This window comes from Peromyscus eremicus, chromosome 1 (assembly GCF_949786415.1).
Source record: "Peromyscus eremicus chromosome 1, PerEre_H2_v1, whole genome shotgun sequence".
NCBI classification, from domain to species: Eukaryota; Metazoa; Chordata; class Mammalia; order Rodentia; family Cricetidae; genus Peromyscus; species Peromyscus eremicus.
This window is the reverse complement of record NC_081416.1, coordinates 81574022-81598673: the sequence shown is the minus strand read 5'-3', so window position 1 is coordinate 81598673 and position 24652 is coordinate 81574022. Positions and strand designations below refer to the sequence as shown.

The following is a 24652-nucleotide window of genomic DNA, read 5'->3' as shown; positions in this document are numbered from 1 at the left end:
GATTAGGCTGCAAGGGTCCAAAGACCTAGAACTCAAGCAGGGGTGGTATGGATATCAAGGGGAGAGTGGCCTTGCTGAACTTACTGAGAAAATTCTTTGCTAAAACTGAGCTGAGATGGCCAAAGTGGAGCCCTAGTCAAGAAGATGTCTCTAAAGTTTGGTCCACGTTTGGACATCCATCAGCTGTATAAACGTAATTCCAACCTATGCTTCCGTCTGCATATGACTATCTGCCCTCTGTGTGTTGGTCTTTCCTCTCACAAGAACGCTAGTCGTATGAAATTAAAAGGTTCAGCCTACTCCAATATGACATCATCTTGACTTACATTTTAATTTCAGCTACACAGACATTATTTTTAAGGTCACATTTGCAGTTACCAGTTGCAATGTGTCTTAGGAGACACAAATCAGCTCACACCAGCTTCCCTCTCCATGTCTAGATCCACTGACAGCCAAGGCTTCAGGTAGAACATTGTTTCCTGTCTTTCATGGGATTTTGATCTATATGCTATAGATTCTGGCCTCTTGAGTTCTTTCAATACACCAAGCCCCTTCCTAATCTCAGTCTGTGTGTGTGTGTGTGTGTGTGTGTGTTTTCAAGACAGGGTTTCTCTGTGTAACAGCCTTTGCTGTTCTGAAACTTGCTTTGTAGACCTGAGATCCTCCTGCCTTTGCCTTCCAAGTGCTGGGATTAAAGGCATGCACTACCACCCCAGGCCCTAATCTCAGTCTTTGCAACTGCTGTATTCTCTGCCTGCTATTCCTTCCTAGATCATCCATGGTCTGCACTTTGTTACTCAAAATTCATTTAAAATACTACTTCCCCAAAGGAGATTTCAGTAGTACAGGTGAAATTAGAAAGATGGGAAGGGACCAAATCATGCCAGGAGCAATGAGAGTGGGAATAAGGGAACAGACAGGAGAATATTTAAAGATGAATGACAAGAAGAAACCTAAAGTAGTCCCCAAGGTTTTCTCTAGGGAAACTAGCGGACAGTAGTGTCATTGATCAACTGAAAGTGAATGTAGGAATAGTCTATGGTGGGTGGATATGGGGGGTAAGGCTAAGAGAAAGGTGGCCTTGCCTATGAGGTAACAAATGAGGATGGCCTGAAGGCAGATGGAAAAAGATAAGGGGTAGAGATAGAGATTTATAGGCTGAGTTTTTGTCAGGGCCACCAGCTCCCCAATAACTGACACAGAGACTTATTATTAATTATAAATGCTCTGCCAATATCTTAGGCTTGTTATTAACTAGCTCTTACAATTTAAATTAACCCATATTTCTTATCTACACTCTACGATGTGGTGGTACCTTTTTTCAGCATGGCATGTTCATCTCCTGCTTCCTCTGCATCTGGCTGGCAACTTCACCCTCTTCTTCTCAGTGTTCTTTCAGTTTGGCTTTCCTGCCTAACTTCTTCCTGTCTAGATATTGGCCAGTCAGCTCTTTATTAACAATGAGAGCAACACATCTTCACAGTGTACAAAAGGATTATTCCACAGTATTTCCCCCTTTTTGTCTAATTAAAAAGGAATGTTTTAACTTTAACATAGTAAAATTATATATAACAAAAACAGTTATCAAGTAAGAATTACAGTTCCAATATCCAGTTCATTTATATTTGAAAAATTTGGAGAAAATACTCTATTATCTATCTTATCTTTATGAGTCTAAAGTTTTATAACTAATTTGCTTTTTATCATAACTAATGAAAACTACAAGTTTAACTATTTATTCTTTAACTCCATCAAAGACTCCAGAAGGATGTAATATTACCTAATGACAAGGACATCTGGCTGCCTGGGCAGTCACCCAGAGTTCTTCTGTAACATTGGAGCATCCATCTTTGACCTATAGGCCTAGCATATCTGACAGACATTTCTGAAAAGCAGGCCAGTTTGAAGGACTGTCCTACCTTGTTTTTGCAAAATTTGGCAGTCACACCCTTTTGCATCCTGCTGGTCCAGTTTGGACAGCATACTATTAGCAGTCTAAGCAAGAGCAGTTTATTTGCCCAAATGGCTAGCCTTTTCCATAAAGAAAGTAAACTCCATATGGAGTTTTTTCAATGCCCTTCATCTTCATTTAAGTAGATTGGTGCTGCCAGGAGCAGACATATTTCACTGTCATGAAAAGCCTCAGGTTATTAAACATCTTAAATGCCATATTCTGTAGGTCTTTGAGGTGTTTGAACATCTGCCTATCTAAATATTATCTGTTTAACCTTGAAAACATAACTAATATGACTATAAGTTTGATTATTATAGATAACTAACTACTAACTTGTATTTCTTAATTATACATTACATTTTTAAATGAGCTGCATGGGCCAGGAAGTGGTGGCACACACCTTTAATTCCAGCACTCGGGAGGCAGAGGCAGGTGGATCTCTGTGAGTTTGAGGCCAGCCTGGGCTACCAATTGAGTTCCAGGAAAGGCGCAAAGCTACACAGAGAAACCCTGTCTCGGGGGAAAAAAATGAGCTGCATAAGCACAAAACCCCAAACAAGAGTAGAAACACACATATAGTATAACAAAAATAACTTTAAATTTGTATTAATAAACCAAAATCCATAACAATAGAAAATATTTTGAGTTTAATAGTTGCTTTTTGGATTAAAGTAGATTCAATAATCTACCCTTTTGATTTTTATATTATAAAAATTTTATAAATTTTTTCCTTTAGAAAAAGATCTTTGAATTTAACTCCTTTGTTCAGCTTTTTCCCTGACTATAACCAACACAAATTTATAACCAACCCCCCTTAAATGATGACAAACATCCATAACCTATCTTTTGAGAATGTGGGTATTTTCTCTAGACTGCTTCCTGTTGTCGGGGGGAGCTGGCATTTTGGGGGGACCCTGAGAATATTCAGGATAATGGTTAAGCCCTGGCTAGAGTAGTCTATTAGGCTGGATCATCTCAACCAGCAGCATTGAAGCTTTTCTGGATGCAGAACTCTGAGGAAACTGCAACAGAGGCATTCTGAAATGTTGGCTCATCTGGGCCATCCATTTTCATTGGTGTCTTTCACTGGTCCCCTTGTTCTAAAAATACATAAACTTTCAAAGATATCATACATATCTGTATTAACACAAGTATGGAATGTGTGGAGTGTACAAGTCAGTTAAAGATAAACTTTTGTTTTATGTTTGAGCAGGTAAAATATACATTACATGTCTTACAGGTTTTTTTAGGTTGATTTCTTTATGTCTGTAGCCAGAATTCTCAGGGGGTTTTCCCCAATTAAACCTGATCATCTTCAACCTTGAACAAGTCTACAGCCTTTCTTTTTCTGTGGGAACAAAAGCACAACCTCTTCTCTGAAGCAACACATCTTTTGACTTTCATTTTGAGGTCGACAATTTTAAAATATATAGGTTGCTTTAATCCAGCAGCCTTCACAATCCAATGTCTCCAGCAGCTATCATTTGTTCATCAGCAATCAAAAAATTCAAAGACAGCTCGGTGGTGGTGGTGGTGGTGGTGGTGGTGGTGGTGGTGGTGGTGGTGCATGCCTTTAATCCCAGCACTCAAGAGGCAGTGTGAGTTTGAGGCCAGCCTGGTCTACAAAGTAAGATCCAGGACAGGCTCCAAAACTACATGGAGAAACCCTGTTGCAAAAAAAAAAAAAAAAAAGAAAAGAAAAGAAAAAGAAAAAAAAAGTTAAAAAAAAAAATTTCAAAGACAACACAATAACATACAGGATCCAGCCTCCTTTTGTGTTTTCCATCTTTACGTGGATTTTTTTCTTTTATATTACTTTACTACTTTTTTAAGCACTTTATTATTTTTAAACTATTCTTTTTGTATGGCTATCTATACCCTTTTTCTTTTCTCTCTCAAGCCTATGTACATTTTTAAACAAACTAACTCATTTAGAGTTTTTTTTTCCATCTAGATCTGTCTTTACTGCATACCTGTAATCTTTTCTGTCTTCATGAGCAAAATCTTAAACCCACCACATGGCTTAGCTCATGGCATGCTGGCAGGGCTCATGCTGGTGGGGCTCGCATGGGCAACTCAAGCCCGCAGGCAGTGGTTGGGAGACATGTCTCTGTTTTGCAGCCAGCATGAGAGACACAAGACTAGGAAGTCACGTTTGCCTCTTTTGTGTGTGTTTAGAACCCTTTTTTTAAGCTTTCTCAAGTCTTATGTGGATGTAGGTGCCCCAAGTTGGGTACCATTTGTAGGTGAATTTTTTGTGAAGACCACCAGCTCCCCAATAACCAACACAGAAACTTATTATTAATTATACATGCTCAGTCAATAGCTTAGGCTTGTTATTAACTAGCTCTTACAACTTAAATTGTCTCATACTTCTTATCTGCATTCTACCATGTGGTGGTAACTTTTTTCATCATGGCATGCATGTTCATCTCCTGCTTCCTCTGCATCTGGCTGGCAACTCCACCCTCTTCTTCCCAGTATTCTTTCAGTTTGGCTTTCCTGCCTAACTTCTTCCTGTCTAGCTATTGGCCAATCAGCTCTTTATTAACAATGAGAGCAACACATCTTCACAGTGTACAAAAGGGTTATTCCACAGCAGAGATTTGGAGCAGTTCAAGCCTAGGATAGACAGGGAGTTTGTAGGGCCCATATCCAAGCCAAGGGAAGAATCTGTGACATAGGTGAGGCAGAAAATCATGTTGGGGACATAGGTGAGGCTGAGCATCATGGCTGGGACATGTTCTGGAACAGAGCAGCTGATTTTGGGGCAGAGAGGATAGGACAGAGAGCGGTTCAGTTCCCAAGGATCTGCTGCCAGATAACCTTCTTCCAGCGAAGCCCCTCTTTCTATAGTTTCTAGAACCTCTCAAAGTAGTGTAAAGGACCAAGCATTCAATACATGAGTCAGCAGGAGAGATTTCATATTCAAACTGTAAGAGCTGGGTATAAAATGATGTTAGCATGTCTTCTTGGCCTGAAGGCTTGAGACCCCAAATGTGAATTTGCTCAGTGTCCAATACAATAAGAGCATCCTTATTCTTCATAAGCTTAATCCACAGCCCCAAACTTCATTCTCCGAGCAGAAAGAAGCATCAAGAGGATTCTGTCCTGCTGTGCATGTGTGTCTATCTGCCCACAGTGGCTGGTGTGCTGCTAACCACCCAACCCCCTTTGCAGTGTGCCCTCCTCGTGGCCTCCCTGAAGAACCATTCAGGAAAAGAACTGCAAAGTGCAGCCCTTCAGAAAGACAAGCCCAAGATGCTCAAGCAAAGTTCGTCCAAGAATCTCTGTCCTCCCAAGCCCACAGCCCCCTCGGTGGCCAGAATGGTTTGACTCCCTTCCCTAATAACACACAGAGGATTTGTTTCCAGTTTGTCTCCTTGTCTTTCCTAGCTCTTAAAAGAACTGGGCCAGGCCCCAGGGCTAACACTGGTGGGGGCAGAGACCCGGGAGGGATGTCCCCTGGGGCCCACTGGGAAGAGGACCTGCCTCTTAGCTTAGAAGGGGCACCTATGGCTCTCCTACACCCCTGTACTTTGATTATGCCTCAGCTTCATTCCATAGCCTCATTCTAGGATCTCTGTGGAACTATACCCTCCTCCTCTGCATGTGGTAGCTCAACCTGAAGGGTTTGTGGGGGAAAGAGTAAGTCGCTAATAGGACCTTGTTGCTGCAGACCAAGCTTAGTGGGGTATGACAGGACTCCCAATCTCAACCTAAGCCTGCTGGGGATTATCGTCATTCATGGGCATCAAATGTGTCTTACATAAAATATTCATTGCTCACCTAAGTGGTCAGAGGGCCTTCTAGAGGGGACACAGCTCAGCGCTGTGAGCAGAAGAGTCAGTGAACCCTGGAGGCTGCTGACTAGTGAACACATACATTTCAGAATGAGCAAGTCTATCCCAGGCATGTATAGCTTAGCCATAGGCTGCACTTTCAAGGCGTTCCAGAATTTCACTCAGAGAAGCTCAACATCCTAGGCTCATCCCCACCCCCTCTTAATATCTCCCAGTTCTGGGAGAACCCCAGCATCTCAGGGCTTTCCTTTAGTACCTTCAGTAGTTCATAGCCGACTCAGTATGAGGAGGGCTAGGCTGCACCATGGCTTCTATTGGGCCCTCCTGACAGGCTGAGCACTCCCTGGAGGGACGGCATCTAGGCCCCTTTTCACCACAGTTCACAAAAGGATCCCTTTGCTGGCCTGGTGCCTCTGCTGACATTATGAAACTATCACTATGTTCTACGTATGCCCAGTAAGGAAAGAATTCCTCTAAAACTGAGGGGCCCAAGAGGACATGGAAATATCAGGTAGAGTGGCACATGCCTTTAATCCTAACACTTGGGAGACTGAGGCAGGCAGATCTCTATGAGTTCAAGGCCAGACCGGTCAATACAGCAAGCTCCAGGCCAGCAAAAGCCTCAAAACTGTGTCTCAAAAGAATAACAAAATTAGAGCATAGAAGTTACCTAAATGGTTGTTTGTCATGCTGGAGGCCCAGAAAATCTAGTCTAGTAGGAAGAGAATCGGGAAACTAGTAAAGAATGTTCTGGCAAACACCCAGTGCTCCACTAGTGCTCTTTTATACTACATGTATGAAAGCGCACACTTAAACACCTTTTCACTCCCAAACCTAGAGCCCCCTGTGAAATCTGCCGCAGAAGGTGGGCCAAATGTGCCTGAGGTGCTAACTCCCTTCAATCCCTCCCTGGAAACATTCTTGATTGGCAGGTTGAGGTCAGGGTGACTGGGGAACTGCCTGCCACAGGCAGCAGGCCTCTGATGGGAAAGATGGCCTGTTTTCTAGAACATTAAAGATGACCTGAATGGCGACAAGAGCCCCCAAATGAAAGCTCTGAAATGTCATCCCCTCAGTGGCAAAGCAAGCATCTCTTCAGGTAAGGAATGGCAGCGGAGAGGTGGGGGTGGAGGGTCAGCTCAGGTACCACTGAGGCATGAATTAATAATGAAAGTGACTAAATGATGATGATACTTGACTGGCTGCCAGCCTATCAGCCGAGATGCTTCTCATAAGGCCTGTAGCCATCAGCCCTCAGCAGTCAGTTCCCTATTTGCTGATTTTACTGACAGGGTTCAGTCCAAAAGGGGCTCATCAAGAGAAGCCACGGCTATTTTTATGAAAGTACTCACTTCATAAACCTGAGACTATGTATCTTCATTTTGAAGAAAAAGATTTTTAGCACTGTGGTTCAGGGCAGCAAGCCCAGGAGTCTCCACTCTGTTTCTTATTAGCCCATCTGTAACCTGGGGGACCATGAGGAAATGGCACAGGCACACTAAGCATTAACACTGTGTCCAGGAGCTATCAGGACCTGGGGGGAGTAGCTCCAGCTATTACTGGTCCAGACAAGGGCAAGGAACCCGAGATGGGAGCGAGGAGCCTGAGAATCCCATGCCCAGCATAGATCTTAGCTGAAATAGAGAGAGCCAAGCAACATGGCTTTATCAGTAGGACCTACAGAGTAGCCCAACCAAAACTCAACTGTCTTCCAGCTACAGTTCATCCTGGGAAAGAAGGGATGGTGGAACAGAGGAGGAAGGCCAAGCCCGGGGCAGAAGATACAGCTCTCTCTGTGTTCTGCACAGACTCAGGGAATAGTGTGGGTAAGCTAGAGCCAATATAGGCATCTGAACAGCTCCTGGCCCTGGACAACCTGGTGAGGACAGTAGCCCCATCTATCTCCTTCAGGACTCAGCCTCTGGGACAGGCCTGTCCTTAAACAGCTCAGTTCTCCCAGCCAAAGACTGGACATGTGCAGGTGGGCTTGCTCACTGTCTTTGGACACTGGTGCCTTCTGGAGAGGCAGTTTCCTGAGCCCTGAGGACAGTTAGGAGAGGAATAAAGATTTTCCTTGGCTTGCCATTGGGTTGTTATGAAATGGTACCTATATTAGTTACCTTTCTTCTTCATATAACAAAATACAAACAAAAGCAGCTAAAGGAAGACGGTATCTGGGCTCACGGTTTGATGAGCTACAGTCCATCCTGATGGAAAGTTGTGGAGGGAGACGCTCTCAGCTGTGCCAACAGGGACACAAGGTGGCTGTGTCTACAATCAGGAAGCAGAGAAAACTGAACGCTGGTATTTCCCCCTTCCCCCCATTTATTCTGACCAGAACTGCAGCCCATGCAATGGCGCTACCCACATTCAGAGTGGCTCTCCCCTCTTCAGTCAAATCTCTCTGGAAGTTCCCTCAAAGATAGATGCAGAGCCGTGTCTTCTGGGTGGCTCTCAATCCAGTCAATTTGACAATGGAGATTAGCCATCACAGTACCCATCCTAGCTGGATTCCTTGCTAAATGGAGAAGGGGAGCCCTGAGCAGCCTGCCCCCATCCTCATAATTTGCTTTCCACATCTCCAGCAAATTATACCTAAATAATTTGCAATGAATTTGACTGGCAGGGAAATTGACATGAGAAAGGGAGGAAGGTAGAGACATATCTGTGGTAACACTGCTGTATTTCTCCTAGGTTCTATGTCCAAGAGGTACCCTCAAGGGAAGTTTGTTAGAAGGGCTAACTCTTGTATTGAGCTGCCCAGGAAGGATGCTGTTTGCTCAAGTCGAGAGGTATTAAGTTGTGCATGTCAGCACACGCCCCTTAGTGATTCCTTCTACTAACCGTGGCTTCTGGGAGGGTGGGTGTACTTGGAAAAGAAGACAAAGCTGTTAAGAATGGCTGCTGACTGTAACACATACGGTAATGGTAATAATCTCAGAGAGTCTGCTCCCTTCTAGCTGGGTAGCATCGGGAAGTCACATAACTACACTCAGTCTCACTGTGTAAAGTGAAAACAAGCCGGGCCGAGCGGTGTATACCTTTAATCCCAACGCTTAGGAGGCAAAGGCCTGTGGATCTCTGTGCAAGGTCAGCCTGGTCTAATATAGCAAGTTCCATGACAACCAGGACTAATAAAGAGACTCCTGTCTCAAAAAAAGAAAGAAAGAAAGAAAGAAAGAAAGAAGAAAGAAAGAAAGAAGAAAAGAAAGAGAAAGACCAAAATAAATAAATAAATAAAATGAATGAAGACATTGTGCCTATCTCATAAGATTGATATGAGGCACAACTAAAGTGTATTTTGTCATAGTCCTTATTGATGTCAGATCCTTTAGGGTATAAGCAACAGAAATCCCCCTACTGGTTCATATCATCTTTTTCCACACAACCATTCAATGACAGTCTGGCCTTGGTTCTGGCTGGGTTGATCCTGGATATCATGCTCAGATGGATTGGAGCCTACATCCTGACATCTCTCCGTTGGATGAAGAGACTGAGGTTATCCTGATTGGTTTTAGAGTCTGAACTTTAGACCATTTAAACCCAACCATTATAATAGAAGTTTGTGCTAGGTGTTAAGAATCAATAATATCTACCAGAGTCAACAAGGCCAAGTGTATGCTCAGTGCATTGGGTTCCCTGTCGGCCATTCTTGTGCATCTCTCTCCCATAGCTGAGGAGAGGATTTGCAAGTAATAGATGCTCAGAGGGGACCAGGAGCATAATAGATGCTCGGAGGGGACCAGGAGCATACTTCCAACAAAAGCCTTTGACCTGTGAGTCAGCTGCTCAGGCCTATCTTACCCAAGTTACCTTTTTGTTCTAAAGTGGGTAGCCACCTGCGGGCTGAAGAAACTGAAGCTGGAGCTCTCCAGATGTCTTGGGCCCCACTGTGGAAGTCAAAGGTCAGCACGCAGGGCAGCCAAACACTGCACTCTCTTCCCCAGTGTAGAGATCAACGTAAGTGACGATGTGTGTGTGTTCCTCGTCCCCCAGTTCATTACTTTTGGCAGCTGCCAGTGGCAGAGAGAGAAGGTCCGGGGACACTGACATCTGTTCCTCCTGGTACAGCCTCATTCCCTAAAGTAGGACTTCCCTCAGTTGATGGAAAACACAGAATTCTGGTAGAAAAAGAAAAAGCCAAGCCCTCACGGTCTGAGGTCATACTCTGGAGTAGATGCAAGACCCAGAAGCAGGTATTAAGCACACAGGCAGTGGCTAGAGTAGTCACTCCAAAGCAGTTGGTACCTGTCTTATTTTTCCGTCACTGTGATAAAAAACCATGACCAAGGCAATTTGTAGAGCAAAGAGTCTACTTGGGGCTTACAGTTTCCGAGGGTTAGAGTCCAGGACCCTTGTGACGAGAAGCATGGCAGCATACAAGCAGGCATTGGCAGTAGCTAAGAGTTCACACCACAAACATGAGGCAGAGAGAGAGCTAACTGAGAATGACATGGGCTTTTGAAACCTCAAAGTCCACCCGAAGGACACACCTTCTCCAACAAGGTCACAACTCCTAATCCTTCCCAGCTGGGAGCCCAGTGTTCAAACTGGGAGCCGTCCCCCTCACACCATCACTGGCCCCAACACTGGCCGCGGCTCTGGTAGGATGGCAGGAGGGGCAGGTTCCTTCTCTGCTTTCTGTGTGAGTGGCGCTTTTCCCATTATTCTGAGGTTGCAGTAAGTGCATTCAGTACAAAACTAAAATTGGCTTCTTTCCCACTTTGCCCTTTGATACCATGTTATCAACACCAGAGGAAACTAAAATAACCTAAAAACTATCCACTAAGAGAATGTGGGGTCATTTCTCATGCTGACCTCTCTGTCTGAGGTTATCTTTCCATTTGAAATATACAGACCTTCTGGCCCTTGATGAAGGATTTTCTATTTTAAAACTTGGAGATGAGGTGGTTTTTACTACTCCGGTGACTCTGTCATCCACCCTTATCCTATTTTCCACTCCTTCACAGAATCATGGAATCTAGTAGTAAATTAAAAGAAAAGTAACTTTTCAATAAATAAAACCATTCCAAACGTGATGGTCTGTGTCTGCAATGCTAGGACTCAGGAGGCAGAAGAAAGAAGATGGTAAGTTCAAGGCCAGCCTGGGCCACACAGTGAGACCCTGCTTCATGAATGAAGCATGCAAACAAACAAATATATATTTAAAGAAATATGTGGAGAGTTGTTTATTTCAATGGTATAAACTATTTTAGGGGTTCTGAGACTGTGAACCATCACTGGTGGGGTGTATCAGCCTCTGCTTGCCTCCCCCAGGGAGTGGTTAAGCACATCCGGTGGACGCTGCGGGAAATGGAGGAGTACATCACGTGCATGGAGAAGATGCTGAGGTGCTATGTGAAAAGGCTGCAGTGGCTGCTGTCTGGTGAGTCTGACTACAGCCTGGAAAGGTGGGGGGAGCCCGAGAGAGAGAGTGGTAAGGCTAACCCCAGAATTTCAGGGTCAGTCCTTCAAGGCCAACTCCTCAAGAACTGTCAGGCCAGTGGGTTTTTCCCAGCCGATTCTCCTTGCACTGAATGAGCGAGCTCTGGGTCCAGAGGTCAGGCAAGGGGCTAGGAGACAGAAGTGTGGGATGGGAACCAGAGGGAGCATCTGCCTGTCCAGGCTACCTACAGAGCTGAATACCTCCGTCACTTCCCTGTACATGACTGAGGATGTCCTAGTTCCGACCATTGCTGCCGGGTGGTAGGAAATGGGGGTTATGTATTAAACAGTCTGTGGTCATAGTGTGTGGCCATGAGTGCTGCTTTCCAAAGCCTTTCTTCCCATCTCCAGAGGTGACTGACAGGTCATGTGTTAGGGCAGGGCAAAGGGGAAGTAGAGTTCCCTGTTCTCAACTCACACCAGCCACTTGGAAGAGCTGATGACTGAGTGCCATCATTTGTAGCAAGGATCTCACACCCCACACACAGGTCCACACCCAAACACCTGTACTTCGAACTCACCTGAGAGTCAGGGATATGGCTTAGTGGCAGAGTGCTTGCCTTGCATGTACAAAGCCACACGTTCAGTCCCCAGGACTCAGACACACAAACTCACCCAGAGGGTTACTTCATTCATTTGTTTATTCATTCATTCAATGAAGAAGTGTTGAACTCCTGCCAGGTATGTGGGAGAGGGTAGAAGGCAACTCCCAACAGGGCTCCTGAGCTCATGGATCATGTGGTCTAGGAGAGAGCTGTTATCCAAAGAGTCACAAACAAGTGTGATATGGCAACACTGATAAGTGCAGGGCAAGTGGGGGCTCGGTACAGCACTGTGAGGGGCAGTTGGCTTAGGTGGGAAAGTGTCATCTCAGAGAAAGTGTCCCTGAAGTGATGTGTAGAAGAAAGGCAGTCTGGGGCAGAGGCCTTGAGTGGAAGGGGTAACTCTGAGTTCAAAGACGAAAAAGAAGAGGACAGTGTGGTAAGGAGGGGCCGAGCAAAGAGCATTCGCGCGAGAGAGATGCAGCCAGGGCACAGATGTCACTAAGAGCAACGGGAAGCCATTAGCAGATTTTCCATAGTAGAAAATGATCTGTCAGCTTTTGCAATAATCCCTCTGCTGCTCTGTGGATGATAAACTCTTGGGGGATAGAGCAGAACAGGCATTATCTGGTCCTACTCTTTGGGGAGACGAAGAGAGCTGGCCTGGGTTACGTAGGCAGAGAAGTGGGCAGAGCATGAGAGATTTGGAAGGTGAAAATGGGCAGGGCATGGTGGCTCACACTATGTTCCTGCCATCAGATTCTAAATGTTTGTGGTTGAGGTCCTTGGAGGGATGACCACTGGCTGGCCAGTCTCATAGACCACCCTGCCAGCTTCAGGCTGGCTTTCCTCTTATCTTCTGTATGACAGAATTGCTTTGGGACACCCAGATGAATCCTGGAAGACCCTGGGCACCAATGTAGATGAATTTCTAAACAGTCTTATTAAATAAGAAACACAGAGCCACATACAGTGGTAATAGCCAAAGAGATCAGAGAAATAGCAAATAGCCATGACTAGCCTTAACTTACCACCACGCTGTAGCTTTCCCAGAGAGAGCTTCTTCCTGTCTAAACTGTGCTTTTATTGCCTTCCTGTTCTGCCTTCTCATTGGTTCTGAGCCCAGCCACATCACTTCCTCATCACTGCCCATCTATACAGACCTCCAGTTCTCTATGGTTGGTACTGGGATTAAAGGCGCATATCACCACCTTGACTGTGTCCTTGACCACACAGAGACTCTGCCCGCCATGTGATTGGATTAAGGGTGTGTGCTACCACCGCCTGACATCTGTTTATGACTTTACTATGACTTCTGACCTCCAGGCAAACTTTACTAACATGCAAATAAAATATCACATTTCAGCACAAATAGACTATCACCACGCACCAAGGTCCAACAAACTTGGTCCACTTATCATGGAGAGTGGCTGGTTGATATTCCAGCCATTTGTCAGTTTTCTTCTGCTGTCCCAGTGAACACCAATGTTCATGACATTGGTCATCTCAAATACTTGCTGAACTTTCCCACTGTCATTTCTGTTTAGCCTTGTACAACCAGAAGACCAAAGTTAGAGGGTGCCTGATGGAAGTGTGTAGTAGGAAGGTTTCTCTGGTCCCACCAGGCCCCACAGTCCTGCAGCTGCTTATAAAATAATCACTCAAAAGCTTATATTAATTATAACTGCTTGGCCCTTAGCTCAGGCTTATTACTGATTAGCTCTTACATTTAAATTAACCCATAATTCTTATCTATGTTTAGCCACATGCCTTGGTACCTTTTCTCAGCTCTGCCTTGTCATCTTGCTTCCTCTGTGTTGGCTGGCGACTCCTGACTCTGCCCTTCCTCTTCCTGTCTCTCTCCTCGTCTGCTTCCCCCACCTAAACTTCCTGCCTGGCTACTGGCCAATCAGAGTTTTATTTATTAACCAATCAGAGCAACACATATTCAAAGCATACAGAACAGCATTCCACAGCAGAAGTGTGGGTTAGGGGACCAAGACAGAACCTAGTCTGTAAGCTGTAGGCTCTGGACAAGTTGCTAGCCCTCTGGATCTCCCCTGGAGCCGAGTCCCCAGGCCTTGGACAACTTCTGTTTATGTCTCACCTATCCCGCACAGGTGTCTCCATTCAGTCCCTCACCCTAGCTTTCTCTCCGGTCCCCAGAGATGAAATCTTGATCTCCCAAATCTCAAATCAGCCCTTGGACAGCTGACTTCCCTAGCGCCACACTCAGGGCCATCTCCCAGTGGAGAACTTGTGACCAGTTATGGAGGAGGCAGTAGGTACTACGAGACTTGGTATTTTGTAGAGACCATGAGGAAAACTGACATCTCACCCCTTCCCTGCCTCTGCCACCCACCTTGGAGCAGGGAGCCGCAGGCTGTTTGGCACCATCTTGGAAAGCAACGTGTGCATCGTGCTGGACACGTCAGGCTCCATGGGCCCCCACTTGCAGCAGATGAAGACAGAGATGATTCTGCTGATTTGGGAGCAGCTGAGGAAGCACTGTGACAGGTAGGTGACAGGGCTGGGGTGGGTAGGGTCAGGAAGATTAGAGGGCAGCTCCCCGTTTTCCCAGGCTGAGCACTCTTCCAGTTCCTCACAGTTCCAAGGGGTAGAGAGGTTTTAGAAACGAGAAATGCTCTTTTGAATCATTTGTTGAGAAGGAAAGAACACTGTATTTTGCCCCAGGGCAGCATCTTAATCTCCTTACATTTGCATCTAGCATTTTCAGGGGTACCCTCTCCCTTCTCAGTGTCTGGACTCATGTAGAGTCCTCAAGTGAACAGTCCTCACGGAGGTGACTTCCACAACATCAGCACAAACTGGCCTGTTCTTACCAATCGTTTTTCTTCTCTCTGCCCCCTTCTCTTTCTTCCTCTCCAGTTTTAACCTGCTCAGCTTTGCCAAGGACCTGAAGCCATGGCAGAACACTCTGGTGGAGACCACAGAATCAGCGTGTCACGAGGCTATGCAGTGGGTGACCCGCTTACAAGCCCAGGGGAACACTTCATTCTTATCCGCTTTAATGGCAAGTGCTGCCACTGAACCCCACCCTGTAGCACAAACAGTGCTATCCCATACCAGTAGCCCATGATGCTGTGGGACCTACAGCATGTCACTTCATATCTCTCTCTCTCTCTCTCTCTCTCTCTCTCTCTCTCTCTCTCTCTCTCTCTCCCACCACTCCTTGGGATTAAAGGCGTGAGTCACCATGCTTGGCTGTTTCCAATGCGGCCTTGAACTCACAGAGATCCAGAGGGATTTCTGTCTCTGGAATGCTAGGATTAAAGGTGTGAGTGCCACCATTTTCTAGCCTTTGTATTTAGTGGCTGTCTGTTCTCTGACCCCAGATAAGTTTATTAAGGTACACAATATTTTGGGGAACACAATACCACCACAGTGGAATTTCAATCTTTTTTAAAATTTGTTTTCATTGTGTGTGGTGCAGGGATATGATTTGTGTGGGTATACGTGGCATGGCTTATGTGTGGAAAACAGCTTCGTGGAGTCAGTTCTCTCCTTCCAACTTTACATGGGTTCCAGGAATCAAGTTCACATTGCCAGCCTTGCATAGAAAGCCATTTACACATTGAGCTGTCTTGGTGGCCCAGAATCATAATCTTAATGGGCAATTTTAGAATCCTGTCAGACACATTTTCCTTGGGGACAGAGTCTCCTCTTTTGGGCCGTTTCTGTCCTTCCCAGTGAGTCTCCCTTACCATGTCTGACTACCTCCCTATTCTCTCTTAGAAAGCCTTCAGCTTTCAGGACATGCAAGGCCTGTACCTCCTAACTGACGGAAAGCCAGACACAAGCTGCAGCCTTATTCTTGACACTGTGCAAAGGCTCTTGAAGGGGAGAGACGTCAAAGTGCACACTATCTCCCTGACGAGCACAGACAGGTGAGCAACTGTAGGAAGCTGAACTTGCTTCTCCTAGGCTACATGTCTAAAGGCCTGAGAGCCTCCATTAAGCCAGGGCCTCCCTTAGACACAGGAACTAGGGATGCATTGCTTTAATTAGTGACCTGGACACCACAAAGCAGCAACCCTCTCCCCACCCCAGACTGACCAAGCAACAAGCCGATCTTACGTCACTCTGCACCCTTGAACTGATGCACCCTAGTTCATGATTCCTGTTGTCTTCTCCCTTCTGGCCTTCTTTGCTTAGGGAAAACATTTATGAATACTTGGGGAAACTAGAAAAGAAAACATCATCATAGCACTGTCTCTAATATTTTTATTTATTCTTTGAAAACTTCATCCATGTATGCGTGCATGATTACACCTACCCCCAACTCCAACCTCCAACTTCCCTTAGACCCCCACAATATGTCCCTCTCAATTTCATGGTTTTTCTTCCTTTTCAAAAACTATTATTTATTTTATCGTATATGTAGGAATATTTTGTCTGCATGTAGGTATGTCTGTCACAAGAGTGCCTGGTACCTTCAGAAGTCAGAAGAGGAGTTCATGCCCCCGGGAACTGGAGTTATAGATGGTTGTGAGCCGCCATGTAGATCTTAGGACTCGAACCCAGGTCCTCTGCAAAGGCAACAAGAGATCTGAACCACTGAACCATTTCTCTCAAGCCCCATCTTTCTTTTTTAGGCCTTCTGGACCCCCTCCCCCTCCATGCTGGCATTTCAAACTGGCTTGATCTTGATAGAACAATTCTTATTACAGATGGTCGTTTAGAAGAACATGTGTTAGACAAGATGCGGCCCATTTAAAGAACCCTTTATCCTGAGGGCTAAAGGCATGTCTCAGTGGCAGAGTACATACTTAGATGCATGAGGCCCTGAGTTCAATCCCCAATAAAAAAAATATATAAACTTTATTATTAATAAAATTGGTTACTTGGGTACATATTTTCTCTCTCTGACTCAACTATGAACTCTATAAGGACCATATTTGTGTCCCTGTAGGCCTTTCACACAGTAGACGCTAGTGGTGGATGTGTATACCGCGCCTGAGAGTGTCCTTGACGGTCCTAACGGTGATCTAAATGGTACAAGCTGAGGCCCATTAGCCAGGCTGCTTTCCCTTGAGCTCCACAAGACTTAAGTTCCACTGGGCCTGGGGCTCTGCTTGCTTCTCCTGGCCTCTGTGAGTCCCTGAGCCTCTGTTCTTCCTCCAGAGCAGCAGTTGAGTTCCTGAGGAAGCTGGCCTCCCTCAGCGGAGGACGTTACCACTGCCCTGTGAGTGAGGACACCCTCAGCGGTATTCATGGCTTGCTCACCAGAGGCTTCATCAAGGAAGGGGTAGGTCACCAGTCATAAATGTGAGTCTCCTGAGGAGGCTTCAGGAAGCCTCCACAGGTACTGGCTTCCTTCTGCCTGAGATCTCTGCTTCTCTTGTAACACACAATGCTGATCAAGAGGGGTATGTTTCCCATGGCTGTCCCACTAAGCCAACTCCCCCTGAAGGTGGAAACAGATTGGGAATGCTATGGTTAGGTCAGACCGGTTTCGACCTGTTGAGTGTTTACAATATGGGACGATCAGTTTACTTCGATGACCTCTTTAAATCAGCCACTCTTACATCCTCATCCCTGCATAAACAAACAGCTCAAGAAGTTGAAGTGTGTGCCCAAAGTCAGAAGAAGGGTGAAGCTGAGCCCCGAGACAAGGTTCAGAACCACTGTGCTTTAACTCCTGTGGACTCCGGTGTTCATTCTCTGGAACACAGACATTCATTTCATCTAAGCAGCATGGAATGAAGTCATCGGTTAGCTACTACTATACAACAAACACTGAGGAGCCGAAGGTCCCAAGGAGCCCCTTCCCATTCAGCAGGGAAATGGCGCACATATTTAACTCCTCTTTGTTTTCATAGAGCCTTTCGAGACGGTGGTTTGCTATGTAGCCTTGAACTCCTGAGCCTTCTGCCTCCTCTTTCCCAGGACAGAGATTACAAGTATGTGCCACCAGGCCTGGCTTTAACTTTTATCTCTGTTGTTCAGGAGTGCTGGAAGTTGAGTCCAGGGCCTGTGGAAGCGTTTTTCCATTGACCTCCATCTCCAGATCCCCAGGCCTTGGGTGTTTGACAAGGGTCTCACATAGCTTAGGCTGGCCTCAAATTCACTACGTGATTGAGACTGGCCTTGAACTCCTGATCCTCCTGCTTCCCTCTGGGATTACAGATGTGCACCCCCACACAGATCCAAAGGCTTCTGCCAGCACAGGGGGAACAGCTGCCCTCCCACCGCCGGCCCTCCCGCCGCCGCCGCCGCCGGCTCTCTGTCTCAGAGCTCTGGGGCTCTGGAGTTTTAGTAGTCAATGTCTTCAAAAACATTCCTGTGAGGCTCTATTTCACTAGAAGAAGTGGAGAAAGGGCTTAAGTGACTTTACTGACTGACCAGCAGTTTAGATAAGACACATACATACCATTTTTTCCTCATGCACCCAGGGAAGAGCCAAACTCACTGAAATGAATTGGTCCCTCCCTTGGTCCCTCCCCCCCCTCCCCCCCTACCCCAGATGCTGACTCTTGCAGCATCTAATTTCAAACTATCCCATGTATAGAGTGGCTGCCTAGATAGGAGGAGACGTGTGAGCTGCGGCCACAAGGATCCCCTGCCTCTGGCAAGAGGCTGCATCTAATGTGCTCTAACCATCTTCTGAGACTTTAGATTTTCAGGTCTCACCTAGTCAGTTTAGTATATTGAATTTTACCTTCATTTCTCCTCCCCTAGGATCCCAAGTTGCCACTGTTTGAAGGGGATGACTTAAAGATACTGGCCCAGGAGGTCAACAAGGCTAGAAGCCTCCTTAAGCAAGCCCAGGTTTTCAGGTATGCTTGTCTATCTGTGCCTCCCACCTGTTAACCACCCAGACGGACACACCTTTAATCCCAGCACTCGGGAGACAGATGAGTTCAAGGCCAGCCTGGACCACACAGTTCCTGGGCAACATAGTGAGAACTTGTCTCATAGAAAAATCCACATATGGGGAACAAAAACATATAGTATCTGCCCTTCCCCACCCCACCATCTCATTACCCACTCCCCGGGAGCCATGTTCCTTTGCCTTCTCGCTTCTAGATCCCAGCTCCTGAAGAAAAATAACGCGGAACCAAAGGTCACTCTTTGCTAGAGACATGTTCTCAGGTAAGAAAAGGAGCGGATGCCATATCTGCTGAGTGCTCACCAAGAGCCAGGCCCACGCTGCTTACACACAAGTGTAACTGTGAGGAAGGATCAGGCATTGTGATTCCTCTGACTTGAAAAGCTAGTCCATGGAGACCACCCACTGAGAACCCCTGACCTAAAGGGCAAACCAACAGAGAAAGCTGTGACCCCAGATTACCTGCAGGAAATAAAGTGTTTAGCACTAGGGCACTCTGAAGGCTGAGGGCAGGGAGGCTCTTTGACTTGTGTCTGGGGTCTCCCAGGCCTCCCTCATCCCCCGACATGTCCCTCCACACACAGTCCCTCATCCCCCGACATGTCCCTCCACACACAGTCCCTCATCCCCCTGCAGTGTCCCTCCACACACAGTCCCTCATCCCCCTGCAGTGTCCCTCCACACACAGTCCCTCATCCCCCTGCAGTGTCCCTCCACACACAGTCCCTCATCCCCCTGACATGTCCCTACACACACAGTCCCTCATCCCCCTGCAGTGTCCCTACACACACAGTCCCTCATCCCCCTGCAGTGTCCCTCCACACACAGTCCCTCATCCCCCTGCAGTGTCCCTCCACACACAGTCCCTCATCCCCCTGCAGTGTCCCTCCACACACAGTCCCTCATCCCCCTGCCGTGTCCCTCCACACACAGTCCCTCATCCCCCTGCAGTGTCCCTCCACACACAGTCCCTCATCCCCCTGCAGTGTCCCTCCACACACAGTCCCTCATCCCCCTGCAGTGTCCCTCCACACACAGTCCCTCATCCCCCTGCCATGTCCCTCCACACACAGTCCCTCATCCCCCTGCAGTGTCCCTACACACACAGTCCCTCATCCCCCGACATGTCCCTCCACACACAGTCCCTCATCCCCCTGCAGTGTCCCTCCACACACAGTCCCTCATCCCCCTGCAGTGTCCCTCCACACACAGTCCCTCATCCCCCTGCAGTGTCCCTCCACATACACAGTCCCTCATCCCCCGACATGTCCCTCCACACACAGTCCCTCATCCCCCTGCAGTGTCCCTCCACACACAGTCCCTCATCCATCCCCCTGCAGTGTCCCTCCACACACAGTCCCTCATCCCCCGACATGTCCCTCCACACACAGTCCCTCATCCCCCTGACATGTCCCTCCACACACAGTCCCTCATCCCCCTGCAGTGTCCCTCCACACACAGTCCCTCATCCCCCTGACATGTCCCTCCACACACAGTCCCTCATCCCCCTGCCATGTCCCTCCACACACAGTCCCTCATCCCCCTGACATGTCCCTCCACACACAGTCCCTCATCCCCCTGCCATGTCCCTCCACACACAGTCCCTCATCCCCCTGCCATGTCCCTCCACACACAGTCCCTCATCCCCCTGCAGTGTCCCTCCACACACACAATCCCTCATCCCCCTGCAGTGTCCCTACACACACACAGTCCCTCATCCCCCTGACATGTCCCTCCACACACAGTCCCTCATCCCCCTGCAGTGTCCCTCCACACACAGTCCCTCATCCCCCTGACATGTCCCTCCACACACAGTCCCTCATCCCCCTGCCATGTCCCTCCACACACAGTCCCTCATCCCCCTGACATGTCCCTCCACACACAGTCCCTCATCCCCCTGCCATGTCCCTCCACACACAGTCCCTCATCCCCCTGCAGTGTCCCTCCACACACATAATCCCTCATCCCCCTGCAGTGTCCCTACACACACAGTCCCTCATCCCCCTGCCATGTCCCTCCACACACAATCCCTCATCCCCCTGCAGTGTCCCTACACACACACAGTCCCTCATCCCCCTGCAGTGTCCCTCCACACACAGTCCCTCATCCCCCTGCAGTGTCCCTCCACACACAGTCCCTCATCCCCCTGCAGTGTCCCTCCACACACAGTCCCTCATCCCCCTGCAGTGTCCCTCCACACACACAGTCCCTCATTCTCCTGCAGTGTCCCTACACACACACAGTCCCTCATCCCCCGACATGTCCCTCCACACACAGTCCCTCATCCCCCTGCAGTGTCCCTCCACACACACAGTCCCTCATCCCCCTGCAGTGTCCCTACACACACAGTCCCTCATCCCCCTGCAGTGTCCCTCCACACACATAATCCCTCATCCCCCTGCAGTGTCCCTCCACACACAGTCCCTCATCCCCCTGCAGTGTCCCTCCACACACAGTCCCTCATCCCCCTGCAGTGTCCCTCCACACACATAATCCCTCATCCCCCTGCAGTGTCCCTCCACACACAGTCCCTCATCCCCCTGACATGTCCCTCCACACACATAATCCCTCATCCCCCTGCAGTGTCCCTCCACACACACAGTCCCTCATCCCCCTGCAGTGTCCCTCCACACACAGTCCCTCATCCCCCTGCAGTGTCCCTCCACACACACAATCCCTCATCCCCCTGCAGTGTCCCTCCACACACAGTCCCTCATCCCCCTGACATGTCCCTCCACACACATAATCCCTCATCCCCCTGCAGTGTCCCTCCACACACACAGTCCCTCATCCCCCTGCAGTGTCCCTCCACACACAGTCCCTCATCCCCCTGCAGTGTCCTTCCACACACAGTCCCTCATCCCCCTGCAGTGTCCCTCCACACACACAATCCCTCATCCCCCTGCAGTGTCCCTCCACACACACAGTCCCTCATTCTCCTGCAGTGTCCCTCCACACACAGTCCCTCATCCCCCTGCAGTGTCCCTCCACACACAGTCCCTCATCCCCCTGCAGTGTCCCTCCACACACAGTCCCTCAACCCCCTGCCATGTCCCTCCACACACATAATCCCTCATCCCCCTGCAGTGTCCCTCCACGCACAGCCCCTCATCCCCCTGCAGTGTCCCTCCACACACAGTCCCTCATTCTCCTGCAGTGTCCCACAACACACCCTACTCTCTAGACCGAGCTCACTAGGAAGTTTCTGTTGCCACCTTCTGCCTAGTGACTCCTGCTTATCTGTCAAGGCACAGCTCAGATGGCATCGGTTCCACTGTGAAGATGTCCCTGATACCCATCCAGAGCTAAGGACCTCCAGGCACATCTGGATGCTTCTGGCCTTCCTCTTCTTCTGGCTTTCCCGACCAGCTGTGCCTCTTGGGGCATTCAGCACTGTAGACTGTGATGTCCTGCTCAATGTCCTAAGTTTTCTTGACCACAGTTCCCTCCCCGCAAGAAGCTACTGTCTTAACTATCCATGGATTCCCAGAACCTGCCATATGGCAGTCACATGGTAAGCAGTGAACACCCAGCTGGATGTAGCAACCCATCTCTTGATAACAGCCTGATGAGGCTGCTTCTCTTGTTCCTCTCTATACTTCTTACCACCCAGATCCATGGGTAAAGGCAGGCAGCAGCAGCCTAGCTTGGGGGAAGACACAGCCAAGAGCCAAGCCCCATCACCACCACCATCACCTGCTAACCAGAGGCTACTATGGATCCAGTCCAGAGCAAATGCTGTGCTCAGCCTCTGAAAGGCATATGCATCCTTTGAACCTGACTATACCACGTACACATGAGTGGGAACATCGTGTGTTAGATGATCTGGGATCATTTCCTAAAATGAGAAAATTGCTTTTACTAATAGAGTCAAACTGACTTCAAATGTTTGAGTACTGGTAATGAGGTGTGTGTGTGTGTGTGTGTGTGTGTGTGTGTGTGTGTGTGTGTGTGTAAATTTTGAGTGAGATAAAACTTCATTAAATGCTGGGCAGTGGTGGCGCACGCCTTTAATCTCAGCACTCTGGAGGCAGAGGCAGGCAGATCTCTGAGTGCAAGGCCAGCCTGGTCTACAGAGTGAGTTCCTGGACAGCCAGAACTGCACAGAGAAACTCTGTCTGGAAAAAACAAAAAACAAAACACCATTCAGATTATATAGAAGATTTAAGCTCAATATGAAAAGGATAAACATACTTATTTTTAAAAATGCACAGCAACTTAGACAAACACAAATGGGAAATACATATGCAAAAGTGCTTAACCTCTAGAGGTGTGACTCACTTGCCCAGTATGCCCAAGGTTCTAAGTTCAATCCTCAGTAACACAAAACACACACACACACACACACACACACACACACACACACACACACACAGTTGAACCAGGCATAGTAGCACACACCTGTCATTTCAGCACTTGAGAATTGGAGGCAGGAGAATCAGGAGTTCCAGGCCAGGCTGGGCTACTTGAAACTTTATCTCAAAAACAACCAACCCCTGTCACTCCTAAAAGAACAGTGGAAAGGAACTCGGCAGCCTCACCTATTGTGGAAATACAAATTAAAGTCACAATGGAACGCAGCCACAGACTCAGAAGAATGACTTGACACAAAATGACGGTCCACATCAAGACACCGGAGTGACCAGAACGCTCCTGCTGCTGGGACGCGGCTCAGGGGAAGAAATGTAAATTTTTACCACTTTCAAAATGTGGCAGTTTCTATTAAAGTTTCTATTAAAGTTTCTGTTAAATTGTGACCCAACAATCCCTCTCTAGGGGAAATGCGTGTGTGGATGCAAGAATGTGTACAGTAGCTTTATTTGTAAAAACCCAAAATCGAAAACCACCCAATGTCCAACCGTGGTATAATATACAAACAAATCATGACATATTTGTATATTGCCAAACTATGAGTCAATGTGAAGAGCATGAAATATGGTTACTACATTCAATAAGATGTATCAAACTCATAAACAATGGATACGCAAAAAAAACTAAAATAAGCTGGAGATGTGACTGGGTTGGTTGCCTGGCATGCAGGAAGTTTTGGTTTCTTGATATCCTGACCTGCATAAAAAGGAGGTATGGAGGCAGGAGGATCAGGAATTCAAGGTCATCCTTGGCGCTAGCAAGTTCAAGGCCAGTCTGGGCTATATAAGAATCTTCCAAAAAGAAAGAAAGAAAGAAAGAAAGAAAGAAAGAAAGAAAGAAAGAAAGAAAGAAAGAAAGAAAGAAAGAAAGAAGAAAGAAAGAAAGAAAGAAAGAAAGAAAGAAAAAAGAAAGAAAGAAAGAAAGAAAGAAAGAAAGAAAGAAAGAAAGAGGAAAGGAAGAGAAAAGAAAAAGGAACCAGACATAAGAGTATGTGCTCACAACTATATGAAATTCAAGAACAGGTAATATTTGTCACTGAGACAGAAATCACAATGGTAACTATTCTGAGGAGTGCAGAGTGAGCATTGGGTGCTGGGGGATTAAAAAGCTTTGTCTTCATCTGAGTTGTATTTCATTAGGACGCTGCTGTGGTTCAGCTAGGATTTGAACATGCCCTTCAAACATTTGCACGTTTCAGTATGCTGTGGTGTTCAGAGATGGGGCTTTGGGGAGATAACTAGGGTCAGACAAGGTGCTGAGGCTGTATCCCCCAAGACTAAATCCTGGTGGCTTTATAGGAAGAGTTAGAGAGGCCAAAAGAGACACACATACACATGCCCTGTCTCTTCCACATGATACCCTGTGCCATCAGAACTCTGCCAGCAAGAATGCCATCAGCAGATACTCTCAACTGTGCACCCCAAGAACCTTGAGCTGGGACTGGAGATAAAGCTCTGTGGTTAGGAGCACTTTGTTGCTGTTCCAGAGAACCTGGGTTCAGTTCCCAGCACCCCCATGGTGGCTCACAACCATGATTAACTCCAGTTCCAGGGGATCTGGTACCCTCTGTTGACCTTTGGGACACCAAGCACCCACTGCATGTATACATACATTCAAGCAAAACACACACACACACACACACACACACACACACACACACATGAATTAAAATAAAATTTTCAAA

The 24652-nt window shown here is 47.4% G+C and overlaps 1 protein-coding gene across 1 annotated transcript in view; it reads left to right on the top strand.

Annotated features, from left to right (window-relative positions):
* Positions 1 to 22483, top strand: part of Vwa3a (von Willebrand factor A domain containing 3A) — a 67373-nt gene extending 44890 nt beyond the window's left edge. Inside the window, exons 22-34 of the mRNA XM_059267662.1 lie at positions 5135 to 5284; positions 6766 to 6856; positions 7473 to 7583; positions 8452 to 8549; positions 9586 to 9717; positions 11035 to 11143; positions 14117 to 14261; positions 14634 to 14778; positions 15501 to 15652; positions 16890 to 17013; positions 18447 to 18544; positions 18795 to 18860; positions 21846 to 22483. Coding sequence (XP_059123645.1) covers positions 5135 to 5284; positions 6766 to 6856; positions 7473 to 7583; positions 8452 to 8549; positions 9586 to 9717; positions 11035 to 11143; positions 14117 to 14261; positions 14634 to 14778; positions 15501 to 15652; positions 16890 to 17013; positions 18447 to 18544; positions 18795 to 18846 — 1407 coding nt within the window. The 3' untranslated portion in view covers positions 18847 to 18860; positions 21846 to 22483. The remainder of the gene's footprint in view (positions 1 to 5134; positions 5285 to 6765; positions 6857 to 7472; positions 7584 to 8451; positions 8550 to 9585; positions 9718 to 11034; positions 11144 to 14116; positions 14262 to 14633; positions 14779 to 15500; positions 15653 to 16889; positions 17014 to 18446; positions 18545 to 18794; positions 18861 to 21845) is intronic.
* The last annotated feature ends 2169 nt before the right edge of the window (positions 22484 to 24652 follow it).